Below are 19,814 nucleotides of genomic sequence, written 5' to 3'. Positions count from 1 at the left end.
TCTTTTTATAGTTTTTAAATAAAGGCTCTACAGTGATATTTTTTTATTTTCATCAGCAGTACGTATATTTTATTTATTAAATTTTCCATTTATTTGTGTTTGAGTGTTTGTTCTTTTAAGGCTATCTTTTTACTATGTATATATTAAGTGCAATAGCATCATTAATACACAGCCATTTCTGAATAAACAGAATATTTATAAGGCGGCATCGTTTTAAGTTATATCTCATATTGTGAATACCTTCACGAGTATTCTGTTTATTCAGAAATGGCTCCTATTCAGAAATGGCTCCTATTCTATAGGAACATCCAGCATCTCTTGGCTCCAAGCAATAAGCACTACAGGAAAGTCTAAAAGCAGCTTATACTTCTCAAGACTATCCCAGCAGACCACAACCAATGACATCGCAGCTTTGAGAGATGAGTGGCAGCTTGGTGTTGCAGTCAAACAGCTCCCAGATAAGCATCAGAACTATGCCGCCTTCAAGATCGAATGTGACTCTGAACTGTATCACTACGTCAAACGTCCATCCATATGGATGCCATCATACGTCCCTTTTATAGGAGAGTAACATGCCATAATGACAAAACTAGGAAATGCACAGGCCCCCAGAAGGAAACGCAGCTGACTCACCTATAGTCGCAGTAGCGATCATTTCACCACAAAAGTGGAAGCCCCAGTATGCACTCACCTGCTTCCCTGTCATCTGAGTCACCTCCATGTAAATCCTCATGAACGGCAACTCCAAAATCTAATCCACCCAACTGAGATGCCTATCAAAACCAGAATCACACCAAGGGCAACAGCACGGCCTCAAAACAACCAAATGACTAGAGGGAGGACAATTAAGAGAGTCCCCTTGACTCCTGTGGTCAAATTACTTTACCAGAATGCCCACAGTTTAAGGAATAAACTTGAAACCATTGACAAAATTTTGTTATCTAAAGAATTTTATATGCTGTGCCCCAGTGAGACCTGGCTGGAACCCCCTGAGGATTACATTGCAGCTACGACCCCCTAGTGGCTATGGTGCCGTGCTCACATCCAGGAATAAAAGAAGGCGACTCACCTATAGTCACTGTTCTACATTCAAGACATCCTCACCCTTGAGAACAGCAACTCAGATGATTACAAAGCGCTCTATGCACTGCTCAAATTAAGGTCAATTTCCATTGAAGTCATTGTCACCTACATACCACCCAATCCTACAAAGGAAACAATGCAAGAGGTGACCAACTGGATCCTTCACCACCTCCACACCTCACCAATGAAAATTATCTGTGGAGACTTCAACCTCCCTCCATATCTGGATCATATGAAAAGATTGCTCCTATCACAGCTAAGCATTGCTGGCCTAACTATAGCCAATGAGGGCCCCACAAGGGGAACAAACCAACTTGACCTGATCCTCACATCAATACCATGTACACTTGATACTCCTCAAGATGGTTATTTTAACTCAGATCATGACCCAATCCTAATACAACTGGAACCACCAATCCAAATTTTTAAACACAAAACAACAGGTGATATGGAGAACAATTTACAGTTCCAAATATCTCAATGTTTCCAAACACATTACAGCAGCATCTCTCATTCCATGGTATGTTCTTGGGTCACGTGATACCCTACTAACGGCTGACCTGTTAACTAAATGGATTATCACGATAGCTCAATACGCGGCCTCAAAGACAGTCACAACACTCCCCACTCTAGAACATGATGGACCTCACATCTAGACTCCAGCTTTCAGTTAAAACAGTAACTCAGCAATGGAAGCAATCTGGCAAAATTAATGATAGGATAGCCATTTCAAGAGCAAGAGCCAATTTCAATCACCAAAAATCCCAGTCCATCAAGAGCTATTCTGAACGGTTGCTAACAGCAGGAAAGACACCATACACAGAAGAAACTACTAGTTTCCAAGAGCAACTTGACCCCCAGAGATGGATTGACTTCATTACCCGATTTGAAGACGTTGCGGCATCCAACAATAATGTCAACCACATATTCAATTGTAGTAGACAGGAGTTGCTGACATCCATCACTATATCTAAACACCAAATCTTAGCAGCTTTGAACTCAAACCCATCCTCTACAGCTATGGGTGCAGATGGAATATCTCAGTTCATGCTGAGATGCCCAGATCCACAATATCATCAAGCCTGGGTCCATATCATTCTTGTTAGCATCTTCAATACGGTACTAACCAAACACACCTTTCCCCATCGATGGAATGTCTATTTGGTAAGGCCGCACCTGAAAATAAGAATGCCATCATTACAGAAACACTTCAGACCCATCTACAATTCCTCATGCCTCCTGAAACTACTAGAAAAGACCCTCCTGTCAACTCTAACAGCTCACATACTTCCAGGTGCTCCACCATAAATTCATTCATCACTACCAAACAGGTCCACCATTACCATTCTCACTAAATGTCCACCACCCACAGCATCCTTACAGCTTTTGAGAGGAAAGAACTCCTCATAACCTACCTCAACATGGAAGCAGCATTTGATGCCGTTCAAGTACCTACCCTCCTACGAATGCTTGAAGACCACTACTCCATAGGTGGGGATGCATTGCATTTCCTCTCATCACTCTTTCAGAACCGTACAATCACTCCATAATTCTGACAAAAGCTATACTAAGCAAATATCTAGAGGAGTACCAAAAGGGGGAGTCCTCTCCAGCCTCCTCTTTACTGCCATTATCTCCCCTTTTATAATCCAGAGACCCAATATATTTTCTTATGCTGACGATTTAAAAATACTGACCACCATTTAAAATCCACCATTTAAAAATACTGACCACCATTTAAAATCCACCGACCACCATCCACCATCTGATCGTATTGGGGTCTGCATCCAAAATGCAGACCCCAATACGATCAGAGGAAATTAACAGTGTGCTCCTCACACTAGTAGGCTACCTCAAACAATTTGGCTTTAATATCAAACCCAGCAAAGTCTGAGTGCATGCCCTACGCCTTGAAGGAAGAGCCCACAACCATCTCGCCAAAGATTAATGCAGTATCCATACTTCCTGTTTCATATCATTTAGATTTGGGGACAATTTTTGACACAAAGCTGACATTTAACTATCACATCGAAAAACTCATCAGGCGAGCGGCACATCTGAAATGGAGAGCGAAGCAGCACCTTCCTTATGTCTCAGACAAGGTTACCGCAACAAAATATGTCAGGACCATCATATACCCCCCCCCTGCTACTTTATGCAGCAGAAATCTGGGCGTAGGCAGCACCCATGAACACAAAACCCATCTGGGCAGCAGAGTACTGGTTCCTCAAATGGGTAACTTGAGGAGTGGTCCTGATACTGATCCTTGGGGAACCCCACTTCTTACATCAACCCAATCTGAGGAATAGCCATTTATCACAACCCTCTGCCTCCTGCCCTGAAGCCATCCTGCTATCAATCTAAGGATTTTCCCAGTGATTCCAGCCTGTTCCAACTTATAAAGCAACCGCTCATGTGGGACTGAGTCAAAAGCTTTGCTGAAATCTAAATAAACAATGTCGAAATTATTCCCTAAATCCAGCTCATAAGTGACCCTTTCAAAATAGCTAACCAGATTTGTTAAACAAGATTTTCCCTTTACAAAACCATGCTGAGTATCCTTGAGAATTTCAATTCTATCCAAATGATCCTGAATTCCACTCTTGATCACTGCCTCCATGATTTTCCCTACCACTGAAGTCAGACTGACAGGTCAATAATTTCCCACTTCACTCTTAGAACCACCCTTATGTATGGGAGATACATTGGCACTTTTCCAATCCAACGAACTATTCATCCAACTTGGAACCCTCCTCGTGGAGTATTTTTTTAATGGTAAATACGCATTCAAGGTGTGATTAATGTTTTAAAAGCATACCACATTTCAATTGTATTCATTCTCTGTTAATAGAGGCCATGTAATACCTTAAGGCATCGTAATTTCCTTTTCTGAAATTATAACCCATTCCTTTGCCTTTTACTACTGCTACCTCTCTCTTCATCATCCACCGTAGAACTCCGTGATCACTTCCTGCTACTGGTTCCTCTACTGTCAGCCCTGTTATGTCATCTGATTCATGGGTGATGATGAGGTCTAGGATATTCTTTTCTGTAGTACTTTCCCTGACATGTTGATACAAATAATAATCATCTAGTTGATTTAAAAATTTTGTTCCCTATGTCAAGTTTCCTTCCCATTTACTCCAATCAATTAGAGGTAAATTGAAATCACCCATAATAAGACATTGACGCTTACTTGCCCATTCTATTTGCATGTAGAGGCTTTCTTCATAATCTTCACAATCACCTGGTCTGTAGATTACTCCTACTCGCATTATACCTTTGTTTCCAACTATCTCACACCATACAGATCTATACTAGCGCGTGAAACGTCTGAATCCGGGAAAGCTATCATCGCACTCACGCTGCTTCTGATAAGAAGCATTACCCAACCACCCTTCTATCTACCCTATCCTTCCTAAATACATTATACAAGCCGTACTGAAACTCATCATCCCCTATTTCCGGGTGGCACCACATTTCCACATTTTCCCTACCACTGAAGTCAGACTGACAGGTCAATAATTTCCCACTTCACTCTTAGAACCACCCTTATGTATGGGAGATACATTGGCACTTTTCCAATCCAACGAACTATTCATCCAACTTGGAACCCTCCTCGTGGAGTATTTTTTTAATGGTAAATACGCATTCAAGGTGTGATTAATGTTTTAAAAGCATACCACATTTCAATTGTATTCATTCTCTGTTAATAGAGTCCATGTAATACCTTAAGGCATCGTAATTTCCTTTTCTGAAATTATAACCCATTCCTTTGCCTTTTACTACTGCTACCTCTCTCTTCATCATCCACCGTAGAACTCCGTGATCACTTCCTGCTACTGGTTCCTCTACTGTCAGCCCTGTTATGTCATCTGATTCATGGGTGATGATGAGGTCTAGGATATTCTTTTCTGTAGTACTTTCCCTGACATGTTGATACAAATAATAATCATCTAGTTGATTTAAAAATTTTGTTCCCTATGTCAAGTTTCCTTCCCATTTACTCCAATCAATTAGAGGTAAATTGAAATCACCCATAATAAGACATTGACGCTTACTTGCCCATTCTATTTGCATGTAGAGGCTTTCTTCATAATCTTCACAATCACCTGGTCTGTAGATTACTCCTACTCGCATTATACCTTTGTTTCCAACTATCTCACACCATACAGATCTATACTAGCGCGTGAAACGTCTGAATCCGGGAAAGCTATCATCGCACTCACGCTGCTTCTGATAAGAAGCATTACCCAACCACCCTTCTATCTACCCTATCCTTCCTAAATACATTATACAAGCCGTACTGAAACTCATCATCCCCTATTTCCGGGTGGCACCACATTTCCGTAAGCCCTATTATGTCCACATTACTTGTTTTAACCAGCAGTTCGAATTCGCTCATTTTATTGACAACACTTCTAATATTACTATATAAACAATTAAGACTTACTGTTCTTGTATATTTAACAACCCTAACACAACCCTTGAAATTTTTTAGGCTCTCTTCCCTGGCATTAGCTATCTGCTCACTTGAAACGATTCTGCCCCCAGAACATCTAGATAACATGTCCAGTTGGGGTAACAGATAAGAACTCTTGAGGTATGTGCAAGAGTTACTTTGACCAATATTATCAGATAAACACATGTTAGTATTATCCACATCCTCCCTAACTAGCAATTTCCCTGAACCTTTAAGGTATCCTCAATAATTTACTGGCAAAAACTTTTGCACCACCTTTGTTTAACTATATCCCATCTCTACAAAACAAATTATACCTTATACACTACATGCATCTATCTTTACACATTATGTGCATTTTACTGATATAAATGTGATTTCATAAAATATAATTTTTTTATAATGACTTCAGAGATTCAAGCTATATTCCACTATTTCTTATTCTGTTTCCTATATAAAGTTTTACACAAACACACACCCTTATAATGATTAAATTAATATTCCAAGTACTAAATTATACTGTAATCTACTGACAGTTACACTCATATTTATACATAACATGCATCTTAATAACAATAAGCATTATTTACTAATAATGCTTATTGTTATTAAGATTACTATTTAGTCATTTAAACATTTATATTTCATTATCATGATGAAATTTTAATTAAAAAGTAAGGAAAATTAATACTTACAGCTGGAGGAGAAAATTTGAGAAATTTCATTGGGAGGTCAGGAATGAGAGGAATGGTATATTTGTTTGGCAAAACAATTAATGATTTAATCTGCTGCAAAACTGTATCTCTAAGTACATCACTGGAAATTGAAGGGGGAAAAATTATACATATATATAATTCTCCATGTTTTCCTACATACACATATACACATTTGCAAACATATTAGTCCATCATAAAATCTTCCTATTTACGATCTCTATTGCCATTATTTAATTAAAGTAGTAGGGATTAGTAATTGAACTATCAGAAAAAGAAAGGTGGCTTTCCTTTCTTGTCCTGTACAAGTACTTTTGTAACAAGAGCTGTTATTAAATAAATATAGTGTTTAACGAGAGGAACATAAAAGAACTATAGATAGCCTTTAGGAAATTGCACTTAAAGCACAGAGAAATCGCTTAGTCACAATTGCTTGGCACCTGGGGGAGCCTGTCTGCATTGCTCAGAAAACTTCATATCTCACTGCACAATTACTCCTAGATCTTTTTCATTTTCTACCATCCTAAGTGTAGTCCCACACAGTTGGTACATTTCTCTGGGATTACTTCTACCCATATGCAGTACTTTGCATTTGTCAATGTTACATTTCAGTTGCCATTTCTCAGCCCATCTGCCCAAATTTTCTAGATCCTGTAGCAGTAGCACACTGCCATTAACAATCCTGTCAACCTTTGTATCATCTGCAAATTTCGACACTAAGCCTGATATACCTTCATCAATATCATTGATAAATATACAAAACAGTGGGCCCAGCACCGAACCCTGTGGGAATCCACTAATAACATTAGTCCATGAAGAGCAGCATCCATTGATTACCACTCTCTGTCTTGTCCCACTCAACCACCCTTTTATTCTTTGTAGCAACTTGCCCTTAATACCTTTCTGCTCCAATCTGTACAGTAGTCTTCCACGCACAACAGTGTCAAAAGCTTTCCTGAAATTAGCATTAGAAAAGGCACATGATCCAAGAAAGCAAGCTTATATAGCACCAGCCAAATAAATAAATCTTCTAATTTCACCCATCCACTCGCTTCAAATGTGTCTAGTTCTGCCTTGAATCTATTTAAGCTATCAACTACTACAACAGATGGAAGTTTGTTCCAACAATCAACCACATGCTGGCTAAAGGCAAACTTCCATATGTATACCCTACAACTGTCTTTCCTCAATTTGAATTTATGCCCTCTCAGATGATTATTCTGAGCAAGAGGAAGGATCCCATCAGCATTGAGCATGCTCAAACCATTGAAGGCTTTATACACCTCAATCAGATCACCTCACAGGTGCCTAGTCTCCAGACACTATAATTTGCAAAACTTAAGCCTTTCCTCGTAAGAGCAATCCTTTGTTCCATTCACTAAGAGTAACCTTAGTTACTAACTTAGTCATCCCTCTTTACTCATGAGGTTTCTCTATTAATAAAATTTCTTTCTCTTTACACCTCATCTGATATGTTATCTTGTGTTGGCACCTGGCTTAATTTAATGATATAGGTTAACATATCCTTACAGTACTACCGCTATAAATATAATTTCTTTATTAATTCCTTTATACTATCACTTTCTTTTTATTACCCCTGTACCACCCTTACATTATTTCATAATCATTAACATTTGTAACAAATTATCTCAATCTTATTAACTAACTTGCCTAATACAAAATATGAATGTTCCCTTTTTAAAAGGAACATCCTATCAACCCAATTCCTTACAGAGCTAGATTATGAGTCCCTGAGTTCAGGATTAGAAAAAAAAATAAACAGGAACAGACTGACGTTCCAGAATGGCTGCTACTTCCAATTTCCTTGCGTTCGGGCTTCCTTCATGGCAGACAGGCTTTCTTCCATTTCTTGGGCACTCTACTTTCCTTAGTGGTGGACAGGCTTTCATTCTTTTCTTGGCTCACTTATCTGCACAACTGGCCATTATCACTGCCTTCCGATGCCAGACCAGGCTTTCTTTCTCTTTTTGGCTCACTTATCTTTAAACTTAACCACTGCCTACCAATGCCAGACCAGGCTTTCTTTCTCTTATGTTTTTTTTTTCTTTTTCATCTTGCTACCACGAGATGTGAACTCTGGTCACCAAAAAATCTATTACCACTTCAACCCGCAAACTCACGACCTTCTCTTCTTGACCACAGTGAAGTCAGATACAGAATGGACACCTGCTTAATTACTCCCCCCCCAAACTTTTTCCCCTCAAGTTTGAAAAGCCTCCCCAAGGACTCTTAATCAATCCTCATACTCAGCTTAATTTTCCATTCCTTTCTATTTGCTAAAACATCTCACCACAGCTGTCTCCCTAGCACACAAACCAACCCTTCTCTAAAAATTTTTTTTTTTTTTTTAACATGGCAGCAGTATGGCCCTTTCATGTTGCCTGTCACCTCTAAAACACTCCATTTCGTGTTCATACTTTCTAACTGTGGCCAACTTGCCAATATATCAGCCACCCTGACACCGTTTTCTTGATGCGAACACTGGACATCCACTAACTTCCTGTTTACTTCCTAACGGCAACTTAGATCAAAAGAGATGCTTCGTAATCCCATTTTACAGTCCTGTTGTTCTCGTCCTCAGCAACCCTTTCATGCCTGTTCTCAAATGGCACCCCTTCCCTAGTCCTGCACTGTCTCTGTTTGTTCTCTTGAATTATTTAAATTACTTGTTTATCTTTAGCCACTATTTTAATTCACACGTCTAAAACTGTCCATTGTTAAATCCAGTGTTTCTTCAAACTTTAACCTTATTTACATTAAAACTAAATATCCAACCTTAATACTTACTATCTCAAACTTAATACTCTGGCATTAATGCTAATTGTCACTTTCCATCGCCCTTCCTGGATTTATTTTAGCAAAACAAATATTTCTATTTTAATTTGTATGATCTACATCTTACACACCTATTCTTATTCTTAGTTACCTTAATACAGCCCATGTATTTATTTGTTTCATGGTGACTGTCATCAGTCCCTGAAACCCCCAGCACCCCTTGCTTCAGGCTGCTGCTCATTCTAATAGAATGAGTGCAAGAATAACCTTCACCTCTGCCTGTGGCTAATTTTAACCTTTTAGGCTGTGAATTCCCCCCCCCAAGCTAGCAGTTTTCCGACCCACCTAACACTGCCTGAATAGCATCGGCAAACACTCTTGCATCCTTTCTATTTAAGTGTATTCCATCCCTGTAGAAGCAGTCTCTCCTGTTAACAAGCACAGACCAGGCTGAAAAAAATTCTACCCTGTGAGCCTTGCACAATCCCTCCAGGGCCGAACTGATTGAGAAGGCTCTCATCACATACTCCCTCCTATCGTGTCTGGGCAGAATTGCAGACACTTTCCAATTAAACCCTAACTCGACTTTTTTTTCAACATTGACCTGTACTTGTTAAGTAAATCTGCAGATCTCCTACTTGTAATGTCACTGGTGCCAACGTGTAGAACAATATCACCCTTTGTGCCCTTAAAAGATGTATCTCTCTACAACATCATCAACTTTTGCCCCTGGCAGACATACCCTGGTCCTATTCCATCTACCCTTTTTACAAAATATATTACCCATCTCCCTGACAATAGAGTCACCAACAATAACTAACTCCTGTGGAACCAGCACATTCTGCCTTGGAGATTGCCGCTGCATTGCCTGACGCACAAGAGTGAGCTCTGGTGTTAAGTTGGGCAGCTGAGAGCTTGATGGGCCCCTCATATTAATTTCTTTGAGGGAATCTACCCTACACCTCAAGCTCTCATGCACGCCATCAATCAGAACGCTGAGTTGACGCCTAATTTCTAAACACTCTCTGCACTTAGCACACACAAAGACATCCTCCTTGGCTATATCATGTTCTGTTCCAGAGAGTTTGGCAAACATTTCACAAGTTGCATATTTTTTTATGCTTGTGATGCATTGGACAATCCCCCCCAGCTCTCCCCCGAGTCACAGCACTCCTGCCACTTTGTGCCCATTGCTTTGCTACTCTAGTCTGGGGGCACGATATTCAAAATTAATAAGATCAATAAATTTAATTAATTATCAATACTACACTATCCAATAAAATCCTAAATGCAGTGATGCATATTACACTATATAATTTTAAGTTAGAGCTACCTATTTACCACAATTAAAAATTTGAAATCCCTACCACTCTCTATACGAAAACAATGGCTGCAAGGTTCGAACGAAAAAAGGATTTACGTATATTAAGTAGTAACCTACAAAACTATCTATATGAAAAATAAAAATAACCAGCATAACTAAAACTATAAGGCTACTTATAAAGTACAATATGAAATAACAAATCAGATAAATAAAACTGCAAACTCATCACTTTTTTTGGAGCTGTAATTCACAGCTAATTTTTAAAGAGAGTCAGCGCCCTCATGTTGTGAATTGTGAAAATAAGCTTATGCCAACCTATACAATTGCATGCCTACTTAAAGGTCAGAGAAAAATAGTAAAGCCTGTTGTCATAGATTGGAATTATTTCACCTTTTGAAAACAGCAGCGAGGCACAAGTTTGCAAGCATCTTCATGCACACTAATTTTTAACTGGGGCAAACAATCTACAAATGAATTAACTTATTAAATTAATTACATAAGATACTATTTCCTGTTGAAAATAAAACTTAATAAATTTGTTGGCTGCCGCCTGTGATTAAATAACTTGATCATGAATGAGATGATGTTTTAAAAATATAAAAATGTATGGATTATGCAAAGAAAGTAAGGTAATATATTTTGAATGCATTCTTGAACTAGGCTAAAAATTCACTTACCACCTGTTTCCAATAATAAATAAATTCTTTATTGCTAATAAGTACAGGACATGTACTAGAGACAATAATACTCAACACGGCGACATGGCCAGGAGTTTTACATTATAAATGAAATTATAAATGAAATTAATTGGCAAAAAGGAAAAAAATTACCGTTACATGGAAATTAAGAGTTACAAACATGTAAATTGTAATAATCAAAAATGAGGACTAAACGTCATATGGAGGAAATTATCCCAGTTCCACAGATGGAATCCACTCGAGGAGCATGTGACGGTATTTGTAGTCGGTAGCTAATTTCTGAAGGTCGACTCCAAGACTGAGTAGTGCCTGAATTTTGGGGAGTGCCTGGGCAGGTAGGAACAGACTACACAGTTTCAACCGGTTGTATTTGAGGATTAGTGTGGGCTCTGACCTCAAGGATGGCGTAGGATTGTGCCACTGACAAAACTCCCAGATGTTTGGAGCATTTATTACTCCTGTGTACATTTTTACTGAAGTAATTAAACGCCTGCTGTCAATTAACCTCGGGATCCTGGGTACATTTAGCTGCTCAGCCATGTCAGTTGTTCTCAATTGAGGGGGTCGGCGATGCTTATTTGTGGCCCATTTCAGGGTCCAGTATTCACACGAGAACACCGGTTTTTGAAGTGAAGGCGACGCAGATGCCCAAATTTCAGCAGCATATAAAATAGCCGGATAAACAGTGGCTTGAAGATATCTGGTAGTGGTTGCGGCATCGTTGGAATGAAGTAAGTGTTGTTTCGCGCTCTAGCGTAGGGTGTTAAAACGCTTCCGGAGGTATTCTGTGTGATCATTAAATTTCAGCTTCGGATCAAAATATACCCCGAGATCTTTATGGCAGGTAACCACTGGAATTAGAGTACCTAAAACTGAAGGTTGAATTATTGTTGGTTGCTGTTTCAATGAGTAAGTCATTATTGCAGATTTTGACGGGTTAAGGTTTAATCCAAACATCTTCAAGTAAGTTGAAAGAGTGGTCAAGTTCTCTGTGATGGAAGACGTAATTTCCATTGGGTTTGCAGATGGTGGGATTAAGGTAAGAAACTTTATATCGTCGGCATATATTAGAGCATCATCACGATGACTCATGAAAGGAATCAGAATCGCTGAGAAGAGAAGGCCAGACAGGACCACCACCTTGAGGGACTCCTGCATTAATTTTTCTTGTAAAGTGGGTTTTCTTCAAAGTGAGGTGGACACTTCTATTTTTCAATAAGGCGGTGAGGAAAGCTAGTAGGTCTCCATTAATCCTGAAGAAGAATTGCAGGAGTCTGAGAAGGGCTGTGACGTCTAGGCTGTCAAAAGCAGCTTCAATGTCAGCGTACACTATAGCTAATTCAGATTTAGTTTCGAAGGCTTAAAGAATTGATGTCTGTGCGGCCATGAGGTTTGTTATGGTGGATCTATTTTCAACTGCGAAATGGAACTGTTTCGGCTTCTGTGGCATCAACTGTTTGTTTAATGCCGGAAGGAGTACCTTTTCTAGAAGTTTGAGGAGGGTGGAAGAAGTTGAGATTGGTCTGAAATCTTTTAGGCTTGTTGGTGCTTTAACCTTAGGCAGTAGCCTCACAGAGTATTCATTCCACTGAGCAGGGAAAACTCGTGTGGAAAGAATAGAGTTGTAGATTGAGAGTAATGCATCTAGAATATAGGGGCTAAGGCATTTAATTATGAAATGAGGTATCTTATCACGGCCTGCGGTACTAGATGGTCGCAGGGAGTTAATAGCATATATCAGTTGCTGTCTTGTGATGGAAATTATGGAAAGGTCATCAGTAGGAGCAAATTGGAAGTTTGGGAGAGGAATTTCAGCAGAGGCGGAATTGGTATTGAATCTTGAAATGTAGTCCATCCAGTTATCTAGATCAAGATTTGAATTAATGCGACTGTGTCTTGATGAATATGGCGCTTTTCCTTTAGACAAGGTAGCATCAGTGTATCTCTTTAATGCTGATGCCTTGAGTCTGTTGAACATAGCTCTTGCTCTGGAACATAGCTCTTGCTCTGGAATAACTCACCCATGGCAAATTGCTGAGTAGATTTCTGGAGCCCTGATGATATTACTATATTTTTTCACATTATTAATAGCTGTTTTTATATTATTAAATTTAAGGTTAAAACAATTTTTCACAATTGCATTCAAATATGTGCATTGATTGGGTACTATAATTTTAACAATGGCATTAGGGATCATTAATAGAATGTAAAATTTTCATAGTAAAAATGAAAACAACTTTAACAATCTTTTTATATTATATATTTATGTGTGTGCATACACACACACACTATATGATAAATCAATCACTGAATCATAGTAGCTCAAGACAAACTGAAGAAAAGTAAAGGTATGTAAAGTAGAATAACAAAAAAGATTAATGCCATTGACTAACAATTAAAAATTACATCACCTGTAATATAGGAATATATGGACAGTTAGTTTTTCTGAAAGGCATAAGAGAGGATAAACTTCATCAACTGAGAGTGCAAATAACTGTTGATTGAGCCAAGTAATCAGTAAGCTTTTATAAGTGCAAAAAGAAATAAGCTGGTCAATTAAACAGAAGAGAAAAGTAAGTGCACTGTGAGCTAAAACAATGCGTAAATCTTACAGAGAAAAAAAAGGGGAGGAAGCAACATTATACAGGATGTTTCAATTAAAATGTATGAAGTCTAATTCATTTATTTTTAGGGTTAGGTTACTTGGTGCTAGAACTTTTCATCAAATTTGAGCTGAAATTTTTGAATCCAATTTATCACTTGGATTTTACAATTTCTAAATTTAAATTTTTCCTAATCAACTGCATTTTCTCAATGAGAAAGCTGTTCTCCAACTTCAGTTTAGTCTAAAAAAATCATTAATATACTTCTGAAATGAATATAAACCGATTTCATCTAAAAGAAAACAATAATAATAGTACATCAATTGTAGCATGAGGAGTTGCAGCACAACTGCAATTATACAGTCAATGCAGCTAAATGTGTATACTGAGGAACAAACACCTTATACAACTGTTTATTATTTTTTTTTATTCAAATAAAATCAGCTCATGTTCATTTCAGAAGTATACCAATGAGGTTTTTAACAATCTTTAGCTGATTATTAGCTGATTAGGCAAAATTTAAATTTTTAGTTTAAACACTTAGTCCAATTTCAACATCAAATTCAAAAAAGGTCCAGATAACAAATGATTTAAACCTAAAAATAAGCATGTTAGACACTGATGCCTTTTAATAATTTTAATACATTAAGACTAAATATAAATAACAGAATACATTGAATGGTATGTTATCACCACTCAAATATATCCAAATAATAATTAGTTGTAGCTATATGACTGTTTATCTACCTGTTATAGCTATACCTAAAGATAAGCCACCAAGGCATATTTCGGAGGTTGTTTTTTATTTTCATTCTCGGCCACCTTCTACTTGAGCCGACCGGGCGACTTCTGCACCCGGAGACGGCCACGTAGGAGAGTGCTGGCGAACTTATTGCCGCAGACAACCCTTCGGTTTTAGTCATTCGACTCTCATCAGACAGGCGAGGCCCCGGGAGATACCCGAGGCCGCAATGTGCATTCGAAAAATCAGTGCTCAATGTGTCCTGCAATGCACACCAAGTCTCGCAGCTGGCTGCGTTCTTCATTTTATCATTACTGATAATGTTGCTGATAATTATCAATAATTTTGTTGATATAAACAAAATTATCAATAATGATAATGCTAAAAGTAATTTCAGCATTTGCTTATAATATCCCTATGTCTACTCTTCTCTCTTGCTTTATGTATATAGTTTGGCTAGCTCTTATTTGTATTGGAATAAGCAACAGCAGCCCAAAAAACAAGGTACTGGGGATTTCAAGGCATGCTATGGATCATCATGGAACAACAAATACATGGGCTGTGTTAGGATAATTAAGGGTAAGAACAGATTAGCATTAGTAGAGGCATATGATGCAAGAAAGCAAGCTTATTCAGCATCAGCCAAAAGGAAAAAAAAAAAAACACCACTCCCATTTCACCCCTCCGTTCGTTCGAAATACCTGTCCAGCTGAGGCTTAAATTTGTTTAGGCTATCAACTTCAACAACAAGTGATGGAAGTCTTTTCCACCAACCAACTACCCGCTGGCTAAAGGCAAATTTCCGCACATCTATCCTACATCTGTCTTCCCTCAGTTTGAATTTATGTCCTCTCAAATGATTATTCTGAGAAAAAAGGAAGATTTCCATCAGCATTGAGCATGCTCAAACCATTCAAGGCTTTATACACCTCAATCAGATCACCTCGCAGGTGCCTAGTCTCCAGACACTGTAATTTGCAAAATTTAAGCCTTTCTACGTAAGAGCCACCCTTTGTTCCATTCACTAATCTTGTTGCCCTTCTCTGTACTCGTTACAGCAGCTCTACATCCTTCTTGAAATGAGGCCTCCAGACCTGTATACAGTACTCAAGGTGTGGCCTGACCATTACCTTATACAAGGGAATAATCACTTCCCTATCCCTGCTAGAAAAATTCCTGTATACCATTGACAAGACACCATGAGCTACTCTTGCAGCTCGTCTGCACTGCACAGAGAACTTCATATCTGCCTGCACAATTACTCCCAGGTCCTTTTCATTCTCTACCACTGTCAGTGTAGTACCGCAGAGTTGATACGTTGCTCTGGGGTTGCTGTTTCCCATATGTAGTACTTTACATTTGTCAATGTTAAACTTCATTTGCCACCTCTCAGCCCATCTGCTCAACCATTCCAGATCCTGTTGCAGCAGCATAGCATCAGTAGCATCAGATGTGTATATACTTGAACATACACCAATACTAGGAGCAAAATAAAAAAATTTGAAGTGCTGGTCAAGTCATCAAATGCAGACATTGTGGGGACATCAGAGACTCAGATATAAGGGATGCAGGATTTCAATATATGGAGTCCGATGTGTTCAAAAAGGACAGGAGAGGAAGGGCTATGCTCTTAGTTAAGAAGCACAAAATCTAAGATGATGTGGAATTTACTTAAAGATGTAACTAACATCAAAGGTAAAGGAAAGGTTTGCTTTCATAAAGGAGACTACAGAGGTCTCAGACAGTTTTTAAATTCTATATAGTAGGACGAAGTAATGATATTAAACACAACATTCTAAATTAAAATTAGCAATTAGCAGAGGCACATGATGCAAGAAAGCAAACTTATGCAGCATCAGCCAAATGCTGTAGCAGCCAAATGCATCAGCATTTGGCTGATCCATTTCACTGATCCATTCATTCCAAATGCTTGTCTAGTTCTGCCATGAATTTATTTAAGCTATCAACTTCCACAACGGAATGGAAGTTTGGTCCAGCAATCAACTATCCACTGGCTAAAGGCAAACTTACGCAAATCTATTCTACAACTGTCTCTCCTCAGTTTGAATCTATGCCCCCTCAGGTTTGTAATCTCAGCAAGAGGAAGAATCCCATCAGCATTGAGCCTGCTCAATCCATTCAAGGCCTTATACACCTCAATCAGATCACCTTGCAGGTGCCTAGTTTCCAGAAGCTGAAATTTGCAGAACTTAAGCTTTCCTTCATAGGAAGCTTTCACAAAGGAAGCTATGACCCAGACACTTCATCTCTGGGTCACAGGGAATCACCAGTTAAAGAAGTAATACAGGATCATCTAGACAGGAATGCAATTATACTGCAGTCACACAATGGATTTGTTAAAGGTTGGTCTTGCTGACCAATCTGACTGAATACCATGATGAAGTAGGAAAGGAACTGGATGCATATGATATACTTTTATATATTGCAAGTATATGATATCAAAAAACAATTTTGATATCATATACTTGGATTTCTGGAAAGCTTTTGATACTGTTACACATAAAAGACTGCTGTACAAACTGGAGCAATGTGGCATTAAGGGCAAGTTACTGCTATGGATAAAGGGATGGTTAAATGGAAGAAGACAGAGAGTGGTTATTAATGGTCACTGCTCTTCGTGTACTAATGTTATTAGCGGAGTCCCACAGGGTTCAGTGCTGAGCACATTGTTGTTTTCAATATTTATTAATGATATCGATGAAGGTATATCAGGCTTAATGTCTAAGTTTGTAGATAATACAATGATTGGCAGTGCGGTTAATAGGTGCCTCCGTAACCAGGTAGGCAGGAACAGCAGTGCATAGCACACGCTTCTTTATTAGACCAGGGTTCGAGCCAGTGACCACCAAATACGGAGGATGCAGAAAGATCAGGGAATGACCACCACATATCCCCCCCCCCCAGAGCAATATGCCCTTAGTTTCTAATGCTCCTAAAAACCAAATGACAAACAGGGTGGTTAATGATAGCAATTAGGGTAAGCTGCTGTAACAAGATCTAAACAAATTAGGCTGATGGGCTGAGAAAGGGAAGTTGAAGTTTAACACTAATAAATTCAAGGTACTGCATATCAGTAGTAGTAATCTCAGATTAACATACCAACTGTGTGGTATTACACTCAAGTGTATGGAAATGAAAAACACCTGGGGGTAATTGTGCAGTCGGATATGAGTTTCTCTGAGTAGTGCAGACAGGCTGACAAGAGAGTTCATGGGGTTTTTGTCAATGATATACACGAACTTTGTTGGCAGAGATTTTTTTTTTTTTTTTTTAGGAGCATTAGCAACTAAGGCCATATTGCTCCGGGATATGCGGTGGTCATTCCCTGACCTTTCCGCATCCTCCGTATTTGGTGGTGACGGGCTCGAACCTCGGTCTAATCAAGAAGCGTGTGCTACACACTGCTGCTCCTTCCCACCTGGCTACGGAGGTGCCATTTGGCAGAGATAAGAAGGTGATTATCCCTTTGTACAAGGCCATGGTTAGGCCACATTTTGAGTACTGTATACAGGTCTGGAGGCCTCATTTTAGGAAGGATGTTGACCTGCTGGAACATGTGTAGAGAAAGGCAATGAGATTGTTGAAGGGAACAAAAGGGTACACTTACCAAGAAAGGTTTCAGTTCTGCAAATTGCAGGGTCTGGAGACTAGGCACCTGCAAGATCTGACGGAAGTGTTTAAGGCCTTGAATGGACTGTGTAAGCTCAACGTTCATTGCATTCTTCCTCTTGCTGAGACTACACATGAGGGGATTTGCATTCAAAATGGGTTGGATGCAGTATAGATGTGTGGAAGTTTGCCTTCAGCCAGTGAATGGCTGATGTTAGAACAAACTTCCATCTGTTATGGATGTGGGTAGATTGAATAAATTCCAGGAAGAACTAGACAAATTCTTGGAGGGGATGGATGGATGAGATGGGTAGTGGCAATAGACAATATGCATTAATAACAAAATTTTAAGTGCTCCAATAGTCATCTTATTGTAAAATAGTAGACTCCATAAAAAGATGGATGCAGGTCTCTTTGTGTTAATACTGTCCTTGCACAAAAACATGAAGCATTTTGAGTCATGATCAGAGGCAAAAATTATGTGAATGATCAATCACACCACATACTGTTGTGTGACTGGCCATTCATATCTGCATTTCACTGCTAGTTTCGCTTGTTTTGGGCAGAACAAGTAAAATCATCAGTACCAATAGCCTCCTCATGCTCATTAATAGTCTTCCAATCTTTGGTCTGCCTCACCAACATAAAACAGCACATGATTTGGGCACCTTATATGAATCATATAATTTCACTCATTAAACTTAGGCATTAAACTTAACATGTCCAATACCATTATTAAATATTAAAAACAGTAGGTTTTAGAACAATGAACTCTGTGGGATTCCACTTATAACATTAGACTTTGAAGACTAGCGACCACTAATAACCAGTCTACCTCCCATTACTTAACCATCCCTTTACCCATAGGAATAACCTGCCCCAATGCACCAATTTATACAGCAGTTTTTCATGCGAAACAGTATAATTTTTTTTTACTTCAGAGTTCCTTTTCTATCAGATGAACAAAGGAAATCAAAAAATGAAAAATATTGAAGACCTGTTTCGGATATGATTCTTGTTTTGCTCTTATTTTCTTATATCCTAACCCATCAGAGTAAGTGCTGCCCACCAAAGAAATAACAAGCATGGACAAGTTACACAATGAAAGCACATTAGTAAGCAATCCACAGGTTCTCACCATTGTGCCCTCCCCAATCTTAAGTATTCAGAAGAGAGTATTTCTAAAAACTGGCTGTGCTTAGTATGGGGTCCCCCTTTCTCATACACAACACAAGTCCAGAAATCTTTCATTTCTGTCAATTATTGAGCTTCACTAAATAACACATTAATTAATTTACAAGACACTTTGATATAAAAGTTGAAAAAAAAAATATTCTGAAAATTTAAGCACAACAAGTAAATACAAAAGAAAAGAACTTTGTCTCAATTCCTGCAGTGCAATAGTTTACTAATACTGCAGTAGTTTAGACAACTATATTTTAGGCATTTCTTAATTCTTTAGAAACTAAGTAGCCACTGCAAACTAATTTAAGTCATACTCTTATCAGTAATGCATTTTTGAATGTTAATAAAAAATCTAGGAAGGTACACAACTCTTTTCATTTAGATAATGTGCACCATTAACCCTTTTTATTTTTAAAAATTTTTTCTTTTCCAAGATTCCAATGGTCCACTTGCAATGCCTTTAAAATAGAAGAATTACTTTTAATTTCAAGATTCTGCTCAACTCTTAAAATTTATAAAATGCTGAAATAAGGTCAGTTTCCAGGTACACACTATATAAGAAAAAGTGTTCTACCTAT

General features: G+C 38.5%; 1 protein-coding gene and 1 pseudogene across 1 annotated transcript in view; both read right to left on the bottom strand.

Annotated features, from left to right (window-relative positions):
• The window catches only part of LOC150075208 (extended synaptotagmin-2-like), a 301,413-nt gene that overhangs the window by 165,611 nt on the left and 115,988 nt on the right, over nucleotides 1-19,814 (bottom strand). The window contains exon 12 of the mRNA XM_090388399.1: nucleotides 6,241-6,361. Coding sequence (XP_090244525.1) covers nucleotides 6,241-6,361 — 121 coding nt within the window. The remainder of the gene's footprint in view (nucleotides 1-6,240; nucleotides 6,362-19,814) is intronic.
• On the bottom strand, nucleotides 14,604-14,725 carry LOC150075209 (5.8S ribosomal RNA; annotated as a pseudogene; the record flags this gene model as incomplete).

Source organism: Mastigoproctus giganteus, chromosome 14 (assembly GCF_048544385.1).
Source record: "Mastigoproctus giganteus isolate SK-2022 chromosome 14, ASM4854438v1, whole genome shotgun sequence".
Lineage (NCBI taxonomy): Eukaryota > Metazoa > Arthropoda > Arachnida > Uropygi > Thelyphonidae > Mastigoproctus > Mastigoproctus giganteus.
The sequence above is the reverse complement of the archived record's forward strand: the minus strand, read 5'-3'. Positions and strand labels throughout refer to the sequence as shown.